This window comes from Megascapheus bottae, chromosome 3 (assembly GCF_031878675.1).
Source record: "Megascapheus bottae isolate mThoBot1 chromosome 3, mThoBot2.hap1, whole genome shotgun sequence".
Lineage (NCBI taxonomy): Eukaryota > Metazoa > Chordata > Mammalia > Rodentia > Geomyidae > Megascapheus > Megascapheus bottae.
The window spans coordinates 46829774-46845436 of NC_143511.1; the positions used below are offsets into that span (position 1 = coordinate 46829774).

The window sequence follows — 15663 nt, forward strand, 5'->3', positions numbered from 1 at the left end:
TTGTTTAGGAAGGCTTTTAAGAGGTGGGATGGAAGCAAGGGCCTAAGTGGAGAAATAGGGTTTTAGGTGTGCTGAAAGCAAGCCAAAGGCACTGCAGGCCACGAAGACAGACAGACAGACAGGCAGGCAGGCAGGCAGGCAGGCAGGCAGGCAGACAGACAGACAGACAGACACACACACACACAGGCAGACAGACACAGAGACAGACCGACAGACACACACACAGAGACAGACGGACACACACAGTCAGACAGACAGACAGACAGACAGACAGACACACACACACACACACACACACACACACACACAGTCAGACAGACAGGACAGGGCAGCCATTACCCAAAGTGTCTAAGGCCTCCGGCCAGGGCGCATGCGCAGCACGAGGGTCCCGCCCGGGCGGGGGAGCCTATCCCGTGGGAAGCCGGCCAGGACCCGCGAGCGCGAGACGCGGCGCGCGCCAAGGCGGGAAAAGGCCCGCGCATGCGCAGCGCGGCGCCCCGGGCTGGCCGTGATGGGGAAGCGGAGGTGGAGTTTCCAAGAGGGAACTTGACCCGTTAGGAGCCGCGGTCATGGCGGCGCGCTCGTCGGCGTCGCCTGCCCCTCCACCTCCAGCGCGGTCACTGGGCCCCCGGTCCCCACGCGGAGGGAGGAGGACCGAGGCCCACACCGTGCGCAGCGAGGCCTCGGGCCTCTCCGGCGGAGCGCGGGAGGTGGTGGCGGATAAGTGTGACATGCTGTGGAGGGGCGAGGAAGGGTCGGGGGCCCGGCGGAGGCCGGCGGGGGCGGCCCCGTCTCCCGCTCCGCTCCTCAGCACGCCCGCGGGGGCCCGGCGGCCGGAGGGCGACTCGGTGGAGGAGGTGAAGGTGGTCCGCACGCAGCTGCTGGAGGAAGAGCTGAGCGGCGTGAAGGAGGAGCTGGCCCTGTGTCAGGTACCGAGGACCTGCCGCCCGCCTGGGCCTCCTCGGCGGGGCCGACCCCCGGCGGGCGCGCCCCGCGGGGCGGAGACTCGGCCTTCTGGCCCGGGGGCCTCACCTGGGGCTGCGGACACACCTGCCCCGGGCGCCCGCCACGCCCTCTGGCTCCTCCTTTCAACGTCCAACCTGGGGTGGGAGCTGGGGCGCGGGAGGGGACCCCAGGTTTGGCTTCGTCCCACGGACGATCCCCTCCGCCAAGCCCAGCTTCCAAACCCTATCTGTAGTTGGTATCTGGTGCCCAGTAGCGGAATGCGTTCTGGGAATGGAAGAGGAAAGTGTAAACACTGGTGATAAAAATTCATGGATGAAGTAGCTACTTTGAAGGCCTCAGACTCACACTTGTCCGTGTTCTCAACACTATTCAATGTCAGATGTAAACACACGCCCATGATGTAATATTTATTTTAATTTTATTATTATTTTTTAAGTTCCCAGTCTGGGGACTTCACACAGCTAGATGATGGATGATGATACTCATTTATTTCCCACTATCAGAACTCCATAGTCTATGAGGAATAGCATTTTGTGTGATCTTGCCTGGGGGAAAAACATTTGCTAAATCAATTTGCACTAACACAACTTTCCTAATATTTACAGACTTTTGTGTAATATAGTATTAAAGATGAGCTTGATTGTCTTTATGCTCATAGAGATTTAATTTTACCTTAGCACCAAAGTTTTCTTTGTTTTACCAGATTTTTTTTTTCTCAAAAAAGAAAACGGGGTCAGGAAATTAAATGTTACTGTTTACTCAGTCGGTTGCTCTACCCTTTGAGCCACTCTGTGAGCTTTTTTTCACACTGATTTTTTTCCCCCAAAGATAATCTTGCTTTATGTAGTCTTGGACTGCAGTACTCCTATTTGTGCTTCCACTTGTCACTCAGATGACAGTTCTGTATCTCCCACACATGCCTTTAAAAAGGAGTCTTTAAACTTTAACAACTTATTGTTACTGTTACTCTTGAACTGTAGTCCCTCTATCTCTCCATTTCAGCCCCTAATTAGTGATTATAGGATTGAGCCACTGTGCCTGGTAGCAAAAACACAATAGGTCTTTTTTTTTTTTTTTTTCCTTTTGTGTGAGTTCAGTTCTGGGACTGTTCCCCACTGTTCCCTCAGCATTTTTTACACAATGCTATTTGCTCTGCCACTTGAGCCACAACTCCACCTCTAGTGGCAGAGTTTGTGCTTAGCATGCAGGAAATCCCAGGTTCGATTCCTCTGTATCCCATTCATGGAAAAAGCCAGCAGTGGTGCTATGCTCAAGTGGTGGAGTGCTTCCCTTGAAAGAAAACCCAGGGACAGAGCTCAGGCCCTGAGTTCAAGCACCAGGACTGGCAAAAAAAAAAGAAAAAGAAAAAGAAAAAAAAATCGCCTGCCTGGACTGGCTTCCAACTATAATCCTCATACCTCAGCTTCAGCTAGGATTACAAGTGTGAGACACTGGTACAATGTTTAACCACACCTCTTTTAGTCACTCAAAGATTAACAGTTAAGGGTAGTGGTAGAGTGCTTGCCTAGCATGCACGAAGACCTGGGTTTGATTCCTTGGTACCACATATGTAGAAAAAAGCCAGAAATGGTGCTGTGGCTCATATGGTAGAGCTTTTGCCTTGAGAAAGCCCAAGGACAGTGCCCAGGCCCTGAGTTCAAGGCCCAGGACTGGCAAAAAAAATTAAACAGTTGAGACTGCTTAATACCAGGGCCAGTTTGAACAGTATTATCAATTTAGATTGATGAAATAATGAAATTCATTGACTTGTATTTTTTTTTCTTGTTGGGCAATCTTTGCTGACTCAAGGCTATAAAAACAGGATAATCGTGTTCAAATTTAATGTACCTTAAATAAATTTTAGGGGCTGTATATGTTAGGCTTTTTCCATTTTTCTGTTCTTCACTGGCAAAGGAGCAAACGAGAAATAAAAGACACCAACAAACTAAAGTTTGTGTAAGTTAACCTTCACACTTGGGGAGTTTAAAAATGTGAATGCATGATATAAAACATTTTGATAAAGTCATAATCTAAAATACTATTTGCCCAAATTTTCTTCATTCTCCCTATCCTTACTCCTGGTAGCTATGACATTAGCCAACTAAGGAACTTTGATTCAGGGAGTCAGTCTGTTGAAAGCAGTCTGATGGATACCTTCTCTTAAATCAATTCACTATTACATCTTTAATTTGTTTTTTTTTTTTTTTGCAGACTTTGAACTCAGGCTTATGCTTTGTCAGTTTGCTTTCTTTGTTGTCTCTCTCTACTACTTGAGCCATGCCTTCAGCACTTGCTAATGCATTTAAAAAAATGTGACTCTCAGCCTGGCATTGGCCTTTGTGACCTTGGACATATCTCTACTAGGAGGATGATTGCAATACTCTAGGCAGATGTAAGAATGTAGACATGGTCCTAATTAAGTTAGAATGATGATTCTTGAGATTTTTGTAATATTAATACTGTTGGTTGATCATAGACATTCCAGCAGTGTGAAATGAAATGAGGTTGGCAGCATCCCACATCATAAAACTTTAGTCAGACCAGACTCCTGCTCTTGGGGAGACTTGGGAGAAATAGTGGAACTCCCAGTTGTTTTATAAAAAAGTTAAAGCCTCATTTTTTTACATCTTTTTAAAATTAATTCTTTTAGTTATTTATTCTTCTAAAAATTACAGCACCTGAGAAAACCAAGTATTAAAATTTTGCTAGAAATAGCAATTCAAAGTAAGTTCGTTTCAATATTTTAACTTGCTAACTACATATGTGTACATGTGCATGTGATTGCAAAAGGAATTTTCCTTAGCAGTGTGTCATGAGCCCTGTTTTGTACTCTATTTTAAGAAATGCTATTGAGACCTACATTAATTTCAAACTGTGAAGTGGGAGCAAACCTGAAGTTTTGGGAAAAAAGTCCCCCAAACCCTGTTATCATTAGTCCATGAGCCTAAGTAGTTGTTTGTTTTTTAAAATTTTATTTTATTGTCCAAGTGTTGTATAGAGGGGTTACAATACATAAGGTAATGAGTACATTACTTTTCAAATATTGTTACCACCTCCCTTGTTTTTCCCTTGTAGTTGCTGCTTTTTTATTTATTTATTTTTATTTTCACACTTAACTTACGGGAATTCAGTCATATGTGATAGGTAAGGGAAGATGTATGTGTGATTCCATACGCTATTCTATTCCATTGGAATGTCTGGAGTAAAGAGGTAATTGAGAACAAGTGCTTCTGTTAGTAAGAGTACAAGAGCTCATTCTTGTAATTTTCACTTCAGAAATATTTATGACTTCATTAGTTTTAAATCTAATTCATCATATTAATTTTGAATATATTTCTCCAGAATGTATTGTTTGTCACAGAGAATACTTGTAGGATGGTTATGTGCACTTTCATTACCATTTGTAGAGTTCTTTTTTCTTTTTCTGTATATACCAGTAGTGGGGTATGAACTCATGTCCTCATGTTCTCACTCAGATTTTTCACCCTACCATTTGAGCCACACCTTCAGTTTTGTCTTTTTGCTGATTCATTGGTCATAAAGATCTTATACATTTGTCTGCCTGGACTGGTTCCAGTCTACAATCTTCAGCTCTCAGCCTCTGAGAGCTAGGATTGCAGGTATGAGATGCTAGCACCTCACAGGTTATCCATTGTTTTGCTAGCAGCCCAAAATATTTCATAAACTTATTAACCAATTCTGAGTAAAAATTATTTAGAAGTAAGCGAGATAGATTTATTATCAGATTTAATGATGAAACTTTTTTAAAAATATTTTTATTGTAATTAATAAAAGGGTTACATGATATTTGCCAGATAGAAGGTGCATTAATTCACATACATTGATACCCTTTCACATGTCTTGGTCCCCATTACCCTCCCCCCCAACCCCCCATCTTGGTTTTCCCCCTTCCCTATCCAATTTTAAATAACCAAATACAAATATATCCAATATATCATAACAAAATGAGATACTGTAACAATATGATATAACCAAGGGACAGCAAAAGAGATGAGAGATAACAGTACATTAAGGACAACAATCATTCATTATATGGCTTTTGTTTCAGTATCCTGGAGGTCCTTTCAATTAGCTTCATACTATATGGCCTTATGTTTCAAGGTTTTGCTCTATTGCAAATCTCTGCTAGGAGAGCCCAAGGTTTCTACTGATTATGACAAATGAGGGAAACCATTGAGCCTGAGTTCCTCTGAGTCTGGCTTACTTCACTTAATATGATTTTTTTTAGTCTTTCCATTTCCTAACAAATGGGGCGATATCGTTTTTTCTGACAGCAGCATAGAATTCCATTGTTTACAAATACCACATCTTGTTGATCCACTCATCAACTGAGGGACATCTAGGTTGGTTCCATATCTTTGCTATGGTGAATAATGCTGCAGTGAACATTGTTGTGCTAGTGGATTTAGTATGCCCTAGTTTCTGGATGGTTGGGTAAATGCCAAGTAGTGGAATTGCTGGGTCATAGGGGAGCTCTATGTTTAGCCTCTTGAGGCACTGCCATACTGCTTTCCATAGTGGTTGAAGGAGTTTGCACTCCCACCAACAGTGTAGTAGTGATCCCTCCTGGCCACATCCCCTCCATCATCTGTTGTTATTAGTTTTCCTGATCCTGGCCATTCTGACTGAAGTGAGGTGGAATCTTAGAGTTGTTTTGATTTGCATTTCTTTTATGACCAGAGATGTTGAGCATTTCTTCATGTGTCTATAGGCCATTTTTAGCTTAACTAAGAATGTAAGGGACCTTTTTGATGAAAACTTTAAAACCCTGAAAAAGGAAATTAAAGCAGAACTGAGGAAATGGAAAAACCTCCCATGCTCCTGGATTGGAAGAATCAATATCGTGAAAATGACAATCGTGCCAAGGGCTATCTACAAATTCAATGCAATACCCATCAATATCCCAATGTCATTCTTTAAAGAAATAGAAGAGGCAATCCAAAATTTCATATGGAATAATAAAAGACCCCGTATAGCAAAAACACTTCTTAGCAGAAAGAACAGCGCAGGAGGAATTTCAATTCCAAACTTTAGACTCTATTACAGAGCTATAATGATCAAAACAGCTTGTTACTGGCACAAGAACAGGCCTGAAGACCAATGAAGTAGAACTGAGGACTCAGATATTAAACCACAGACCTATCGCCACCTAATCTTTGACAAGGGAGCCAAAAAAATAGAATGGAAGAAAGATAGCCTCTTCAACAAATGGTGCTGGCAGAACTGGTTAAGCACCTGCAGAAAACTAAAAGTTGGATTCTTCTTTGTCACCCTGCACTAGAATTAACTCCAAATGGATCAAAGACCTGGACGTAAAAGCTGACACACTGAAAACTTTACAAGAAGAAATAGAAGATACACTAGGCCTCCTTGGCACAAGTCGAAACTTTCTTAATAAGGACCAAGAATCACAACAAATCAGAGAAAGGCTGGATAAGTGGGACTGCAATAAACTGCAGAGCTTTTGTATGGCAAAGGGCATAGCTAGTAAATTAATTAGGAAGCCTACAGAGTGGGAGAAGATCTTCACCAACCATACAGCGGACAAAGGCCTCATATCTAAAATTATCAACAGCTCAAAAAATTGAATCACTCCAAAACTAATCTCCAAAGTAACAACCATCCCATTAAAAAATTGGCCAAAGACTTAAAGAGAGTCTTCTCTGAAGACGAAACAGAAAGTAACTTTTTGAAAGTGTATAACATGAAAGTATAGGGTAAGAGAATTAACAGATTCATTTTGTTTGAGCAATTTAGGTGATTTGAAACTTTGGCCAACCTTTTAAAAAGAGAAAACAGCATCACCAACACAATCTGTTGTGTAATTAGGTTTAACTTTTTTTTGGTAGTTCTGGGTTTTGAACTCAAAAAATTCTGGTTTTAGTAGCCTATTCTATCAGATAAGCTAGTTTTTGTTTTTTTAAAGATGCAGTTTGAGTGTGTTTTCTCAGATGGTCTCCTTTTCTATGGAAGTTGATAAATAAAAGGCAAAAACCATTCTATGTTTAAGGATATGCAGAAGGAAATCACCTAGACTCCATCACCTTTTTCACAGACTGAATTTTACCAACCCTGTGAGAAAGTTAAGAATTTTAATTTCAAGTTTAAGTTATTTAATTCTGGTTGGAAATTTTATAGTAAGAATAAAGATACATGAGTCATTTACAAGATTGTTTTAACTTTTTTGCGGGGCAATAGTAGGGTTTGAACTCAGGGTTGCACACTTGTTTAGGCTGCCAGTCTCAGTCCTATTTTAGACTTTCTGAAACGAGTGACCAAAGGAAGGGAGATGATCATGGGATTAAACTGACGACAGTTTCTTTGTTTTAATGGTGTCTGGTACTACTTGGAAACTGTTTCTGTTTTTTTGTTTTTTGTTTTTTTTTTTTGCCAGTCCTGGGCTTGAGCTCAGGGCCTGAGCACTGTCCTTGGACTTTCTCAGGGCTAGAGCTCTACCACTTGAGCCTCAGCACTATTTCCGGCTTTTTTCTATGTATGTGGTACCAAGGAATCGAACCTTGGTCTTTGTGCATGCTAGGCAAGCACACTACCACTAGGCCAAACTCCCAGCCATGTGTTTTTTTTTTTTTTAAACGGGCTTTATTTTTTTGAGTGTGAAAGAGGATTTTTAGTAACCAAAGGTATATTCCATATTGAAGACAATACAAACTTTAAATAACAGAGACTCAACAATATTTGTGCAATTTGCTTGTAGAATTACTACTTGCCAAAGAATTTACTTTTTTTTATTTTTTCTTTTGGATGCTTCTCCTGGGGCTTAAACTCAGGTCCTGGGTGCTGTCCCTGAGCTATTTTGCTCAAGGTAGTACTCTAACACTTGAGCCAAACCTCCACTTCTAGGTTATTTTTGTTTATTTATTTTTTTGTGGTTAAGTGGAGATAAGAGTCTCACAAACTTTCCTGCCCTGGCTGGCTTTGAACCCTGATTCTTCCATCTGATCCTGAGTAGCTATGATTACACTTGTGCATCATCAGCACCTGGTTAAAACTTAGTATTTTTCCCCCAAATTATTGACAGTGTACACTATTATGTGCCCACCTGTGCATACAAATGCATTTTATTAAGCTGAGTTCCGGTGGGTTCAGACCTGTAATTCTACCTAATAAGAAGATGGACAGAAGGAGGATCATGGTTTGAGGTTATCCCAGGCAAAAAGTTCATGAAACCTTCATCTTAATAATAGCTAGGTGTGGTGGTGAAAGGAGAGCAGTAGCCACAGGGTAATTTCTTTCTGGAGTAAAATTACCTTGATATTCTGTATTCCAACATTTGCATCCCAAATTGTGAGTGGTTGAAATACTAAAACTGATCGTGCACTACTATTATCTTTCCTCTTATACTTTTAAAAAAATCCATTGGATATCCATGAGGATAATAATGGCTTAATTATGTTTTCTTTTTCAATTTGTAAGTATATTGTAATATCTTCTCTGGTAGAAGTAAAAAGCAATTCACTTAAAATGTCTTTAATTTCTTTAAGGCTGACAAAGAATTTGTATGGTCTTTGTGGAAACGACTTCAGGTAGCAAACCCAGATCTCACACAGGCTGTCAGTTTGGTTGTGGAAAGGTGAGCTCTCAAGATTTTTTCCAGCTTTTTAAAAAATGTATTTCTCTTCAGTATTAACCTTAAAAACTTGCCATTACTATCTTAAAGTGACTACCCTGGTTTTCAAACCAGAATATTATAATTATTGGATTATTCTAAGAAATGTCTATTCCCTAAGCATGGATAGGCCCTATTCATATTCTGATATATCTGGATAGTTTGCAAGTAAGACCTAGTTCTATGATTTGGCTATTGTTTGTATATGTGAGTGTGAAGTGGGGGTGGGAGGAGGCCTAGGCATTATCCCTGAGCTTTTTTGTTTAGGATTAGCTCTCTACAACTTGAGGGACAGCTCCATTTCTGGCTTTTTCGATAGTTAGAGATAGGAGTTTCACTGACTTTCCTGTCCAGTCTGGCTTTGGCTTGTGATCCTCAGATTTCAGCTTCCTGAGTACCTAGGATTACAGGCATAATTTGAGGAGTCCCTGTTGTTTGCTTCTTACTTCATAGACTGTCCTTGTAGGAAACTTCTAGATCTGTCTCAGTTTTCCCTTTAGATAATTTCAGTATGTACTTGAAAGCTGGGATGACCTTGCACTAGAGAAATACTCTCAAACAAGTTGAGAGATTTCAGTTATACTCCGGTATGCATAGTCATTTAATAGTATATTATTGAGCCTCTCCTTGGTCTTTAGAAACAGTGGAATGATGCTAGATACTCCTTATCAAGCATTTGGTGTGCTGTAGTTCCATGACATTTTGTATAGCAATTATAACATTTGCTTTCCTGTTAAATACACTTCATAGTACTTTCTAAATGAGAGCTAAACATATGGATACCTTTCCCTTTTTCTTTTTTTTCCATATCAATACATTTTATTTTTTTCCTATCCATGCCAAAGGTCTAACACTCTTCCCTTTTTCTTTATTGTGATCATGATCATATAATCGGAATATCATTTTTCATAAACTAACCTATGTTCAATTTTGGAGTCTCTACCCCCCCAGATCATTCCAGTATTGTTTATAATTTGACTTGTTAAAACCTGTGATATATCTCTATTTTCATCATTCATGATAGTTGCAAATTTCTAAAATACTGTTCCCCATTTATCTTCATGTTCCTTGTATGTTTAATTTATAAATCCATTTTTTTCCTTTGATGATCAGAATTAAATCTTCTGTTGAAGCATCCTTATTGCTTCTTCAGTCATTATTGAGATTAAATGTGACCTCTGTCTACCTTTCTCTATTTTATTTGAAACAGAATAAATATAAATATTCTAGAGAAGCGTTTGGAGTATAATTGTCATTTTTTTCTTTATGTGCTCCTTTTACTTGTTAATTTTTTCCAATTTAAAAAAATGTATCCTGAATTTTTACTTTCTTCTTAGTTAAGCAGGAACAAATATTACAATATTGTGAGGTCATTTTTCATTCTTAACAATTTCTACTTTTTATATTTATAATATACTTAGTATATGTTTGTATAGAAAAATATATAATTTATAAGTAAGTATACATAATTTATAAATAAGTATACCTATATTAGAGATAAATACTCGAAAGCTTTTGCCATTAAGATGTATAATGAGATATTTTTGGAGATAAGTGCTTTATCAAAATGATTTAAGGGTTACTGTGTATGATACATACTTGGAGAATTGTTAGAAATACATTTCTTGCATCAGAAAGAATAAAATAACATAAAGCTGATAAAATTACATTAAAGATTTTTGAAAGCATTTTTTATTTCTTCTCTTAATTTCTAGAAGGGAAAAAATACTCTACAAAGCAAAAATAACTTTGGGGAGTTCCACAGATCTCTGAGGAGAATTTTTTTCTCATATTTTGTTTATATGTAAAATGTCTATTTCTCTTGCACATCAGAAGATTATTTTCACTAGATATAGAAATCTGATTTGCTTGCAATAATTTTAAAAATTTTACTTTTATCTCTTGGGCCCCATTATTTTTGATGAGAAGAAAAACTATTCGATGTTATTATTCTCATACATAATGTTTTCTTTCTCTTGTATGATTTCATCTTAGCTGTTTAGCAGTCAACTAGGATGCAACATCTAAATATTATTATCTTTGGATTCTTTCAGCCTTGGATTCATTAAGGTTTTTTGAAAAAAAAATAAAGTGATTTTTTGTACTTGTAAATTTGGTGTAATTGTTTCTTAAAATATTATTTTTCTGTTTCACTGTTTTTTTCCTTTCTCTCCTTTCAGAATTCCAAATGTATGCATTTATACTAGTTACTATTTTTTAATATAAGTTACTGAAGCTGTTTGTCTTTTGCTCTTTCCCATCATAATTTTCTAAATTATTCATTTCTTTGGATCTGTTAAAAAAATTAGTGGGGGGTAGGGATGGGTGGAGTGAAATGGGGACCAAGACATGAGAAAGGGTATCAATGTATGTGAAGTAATGCACCTTCTATCTGGTGAATATAATGTATCCCTTCTATTAATTACAATAAAAATATATGAGAAAAAAGAAATACATTTATTGGAACTTGTGGCTTATGCTTCTAATCCTGTAGACTTTGTAGGTAGAGATTGGGAAAAGACATGGTTAGAGACCATCAGGGCAAAAATAATGTTACATGGACCCAGTGTTGAGCCAGGAGAGTGGCAGAGTGGCTTACTGGTAGGTTGCCTACCATGCACAAGACCTGGGTTCAATTCCTCAGTACTACATAGACAGAAAAAGCTGGTAGTGGTGCTGTGGCTCAAGTGGTAGAGTGGTAACCTTGAGAAAAAAAACCCAAGGACAGTATTCAGGCCCTGATTTCAAGCCACAGGACTGGCAAATAAATAAATAAATAAATAAATAAATAAATAAATAAATAAATAAATGAAAGAAGGAAGGAAGAGAGACCCAGTGTCAATCAATATCTAGCATGGTAATGCAGGCCTATCATCCCAGCTATAGTAAGAAGCCTGGGAGGATTGTGGTCCAGGCAAAACCAGGCAAAAAGAGAGATCCTTTCTCAAAACTATGCAGCTAAAAATGCTTCAGGTATTGATTGGAATGATTTGTGTGAGGGACCTAGCTAGCACCAGGTTTTCCTGAAAGATGTGTGCTAGTTGGGCTTCACTATAGCAAATAAGTATAATCAACTTTGCATGACTGTAACATACCTGAGACAAATCAACTTAAAAAGCGGAAATGTTCCAAGCATTTTGGAGGTCTTACATGTGACTACAGCTGGTAAGGCAGAAAATTTTATCACAAGCTGAGGCAAAGGCATTTGAACCTCAGTGTACTTCACCTAAACTAGAAACTGCATGATTTAGGGCTAGGCATAACCATATCTGAGTTGAACTGTGGCCTCAATTATAACTCAAGCAAGATAAGAATTACTGGTACTTTTCCAGCTAAGAACGGGATGGGAGAGAGGGAAACTGATTTTCATCTGCAGATGTCTTGAATCTCCATCCTGATGAGCTAGAAGGGTGACTGGAGGGTGATGGTTTGGTTCAGATAACACAGACTATTGTTTTTCTTACTTTATGACAGATTTTCTTAAATAGCTGTTTTTTTTTTTCATTTGTAGTTTGCCCATAGACCATTTCTCTTAGGCATTATGTATTTCTCTCTCTGTCTGTCTGTCTGTTTATAGTTTTCATCTATTTGTTTCTTTGGGGAATTGATTTGGGTAATTTGTTTATTGTACATTTGGGAGTAATTTTTTATTCAGCAATGTGCAACTGACACCTTGGATCAAAAGATATAATTGAAGTTGTGGTAGGTACCACCAAATCATCAATTTAGAGAGTTGTAATAATTTTTATTTTGACCATCAGTGTGACAAGGTTCCTGATTCCGCTATATCATGGGCATGTTATTTTCAAGCTTTTAATTTCCACTAATTTGAAAGGTAAAAGAAGAGCACTTCTGTTATTTTGTATGCATGAAATCTTAGAGCCTTTTTGTATTGTTTTGTGGACTTTTTCTTTCATATGTCTTTCTGTTTCCATTGCCTATGGCATTTCTATTTCATGTCCTATGGTGCCCTTCAACTTCAGTATATATAGAAGTTATTGGTTTTTTCCTTTGAGTTATTTTACTACCTAACTTTCTGACTACCATAGACTTGCTTTTGTCTAAATTTCACATCTTGAGGGTAATCTTTGATATCTTTTGGTATGTTTTTGAACAGAAAATCAATTCTCAAGTTCAGTCACTTTCTCTTTTGCAGTGTCACTCAAATCCAGTAATTCCTCTGTGTCCTAAACTTCCAAATATTTTATCTTGGCTCTTAGTATTTCAGTTCTGAACATCTTATTGATTTCTTTTGTATGTAAGTTCTATTTTACGTCTTCATGTTGAGATAAAGAAAATATAGGACACTGAAGAAAATAATTTGGTGAAATTCAGGTTAAAGGTAGCTAGTAAAAATTCTATGACTTTCTTAATGAAGTTCTGGAGAAAATTTGTAAGTTCTATACTTGAGTGCCCTGTGATATTATGACAATGGACATGCATGGTCATAATTTAAACAGATATCTATACTATACTATATTTATTCTTTAAGAGAGTATCAAGGGACTATCATCTGTTAAACATTATGCTACAAGCTGTTCACTTAAAGATTACTGTCTAGTGGAAAAGACACTTATAGAGACAATTTGTAATAGCTTTTGGTAAATATTATGATAACAATATTTTTATTAATACAATTATTTCTTTTCTTGATCTCGATATAGAATATATAGAACGGTCCTCACATTCTTTTTTAAATAATCAAAAGTTTGTTTCTGAAAATAAAGTTTCAGTTTCCCTAGTTGAATATCACACAAATATTTCTATGTTTGTGTAAAATATCATCTTTGATTTGTAGATACTTGAATTTGTCTATAATTTTGATTTATTTAATGACCTACTGCTGCCATAGTAGAGTTTGTATTTAAATTTTGCTTTCTATTATTAGTATAGGAGTACAACTACTGTATTTTCCCTTTGAATGTATAAGGATATATTATAATTTCAAGAGACAGTAGTAGTAAACATTGAAGAAAAGTGAGTGGCGTTCCATAGAACATCAGTGTATTAGGAATTACAGGAGCTTGAACTGTTCAAATAGATGTTAAATATGTTTTCTTGTCTTAGACTCAAAATTTATCTTGGCTTTTAAAAATAACAATACAAGTTGTGTCTACAATTGCTATTTTGAGTTTGGAGTAAAACAAAAGAAAGTACTATTATTTTTCTGTTAAAATTGTATTATGAAGCTGGGCGCCATGGTTCAAGCCTGTAATCCTAGCTACTCAGAAGGCTGTGATCCGAGGATCAAGGTTTAAAGCCAGCCCAGGCACAAAAAGACCTGAGACTCTTATATCCAATTAATCTCTAGAAAACAGAAAGTAGGGCTTGGTTCAAAGGTAGGGCAGTAGCTTTGAGCTGAACAACTCAGGGACAGCACCTAGGCCCAGTTCAAGCCTCATGACCTCCTCCCCCCACCCCACACAAAATTGTTTTATGAATAATTTATGACTTGGCACCAGTGTCTCATGTGTAATCCTAGCTTCTTAGAAAGCTGAGATCTGAGGATCATGAGTTGAAGCAGGAAAATCTGTGAGATTCCAATCTCCAATTAATTACCTAAATGCTACAAATGGAGTCACAGCTCAAATGGTTTAGTATTAATATTGAGCATAAAGGTCCAGGGACAGTGTCCATGCTCTGAATTTAAGCCCTATGAAGGCTTCCTGAAAATAAAAGCCAATAAATAAATAATTTTTGGAGTAATCCAACTTAGTTACACTTTAAGGTAGACTTCCCTTCCCTTCTTTTCCTCTCTTGCCACTTTCTCTTCCTCTATTCTCTCTCTCTCTCTCTCTCTCTCTCTCTCTCTCTCTCTCTCTCTCTCTCTCTCTCTGTCTCTGTCTCTGTCTCTGTCTCTGTCTCTGTCTCTGTCTCTGTCTCTGTCTCTCTCTTGTTTCCTTCTTACTGTCTGTCCTCTTGTCCTCCCTTTATTTGTTCCTCTCTCTACCCTCCCTTCTTGTAGCACAGGCTGGCCTTAAACTTTATGTGGCTCACACTGGCCTTGAACTTGTGATTCTCCTGCCTTGGGCTCCTAATTAGTGGGATTGTAAACTGACATACTGGGCATCATTTCTCTTTTTTTCGATAGCAGCTTGTTAAGAGTTTGTTTTATTTGTGTTGAATTATAAAAATCAGCAGTGCATATCCACCTCTACTATCAGAAGTTACTTTATATTTGTTTAGTATATAGTATCCTGGGGTTTTAGATGTGTTTTAAGAGAGAATAGGGAAAACACTTTGAATCCATTTTCCTTTTTTTTGTCTTCCTTTTCTACTGTACTTGGTGAGTTAATTGAGTGGGTAATTGATTTCATTGCAGCCTATTGCTTAGAATAGGTTTCTAAAAGTTTCATAGCTGAAGATTTTATTCAGAGTGTGTCAGACACCTGAGACTTATTTTTTATCACTGTTCTCCTTCCATGGCAGGACAGCCTTCATCTGTTATTCATAACTTTTTTCCTTTTGAATTCTAAGTTTAATCAATATATCAGCTAGCCTATTACAAGGATTATGTCCTAGAGAGAAATATTTATTTTGTTTATATGCCCTATTTATATATATATATTTATTGTAATTGATAGAAGGGTTACATTATATTCACCAGATAGAAGGTGCATTACTTAATAATAATTGCTACCCCTTCTCATGTTTTTGTCCCCATTTCCATCCCCTTACCCCCTCCTGTCATCTTGTTTTCCCCCTTCCCGATCCTATTTCAAATAAACATATATACAATATATCAGATAACAAGGTAAGATATTGTAACAATATGAGATAACCATGGCACAACAAAAGAGATGAGAAATAACATAGTACATTAATAACAACAGTCATATATGGCTCTTGTTTCTATATCTTGGAGGTCTTTTCATTTAGCCTCATCCTATATGGCCTTATGTACCTAGTTTTTGCCCCATTGTAATCCTCGCCTAGAGAATCCAAGGTTTATGCTAATTATGACAAATGAGGGAAACCATTGAACCTATTTTCCTTTGAGTCTGGCTTACTTCATTTAATATGATTTTTTCTAAGTCTTTCTGTTTCCT

The 15663-nt window shown here is 37.9% G+C and overlaps 1 protein-coding gene across 1 annotated transcript in view; it reads left to right on the forward strand.

Moving 5' to 3' along the window:
* The first annotated feature begins 533 nt into the window (after positions 1-533).
* The window catches only part of Cntln (centlein), a 197786-nt gene continuing 182656 nt past the window's right edge, over positions 534-15663 (forward strand). Inside the window, exons 1-2 of the mRNA XM_090330032.1 lie at positions 534-929; positions 8490-8578. Coding sequence (XP_090186158.1) covers positions 570-929; positions 8490-8578 — 449 coding nt within the window. The 5' untranslated portion in view covers positions 534-569. The remainder of the gene's footprint in view (positions 930-8489; positions 8579-15663) is intronic.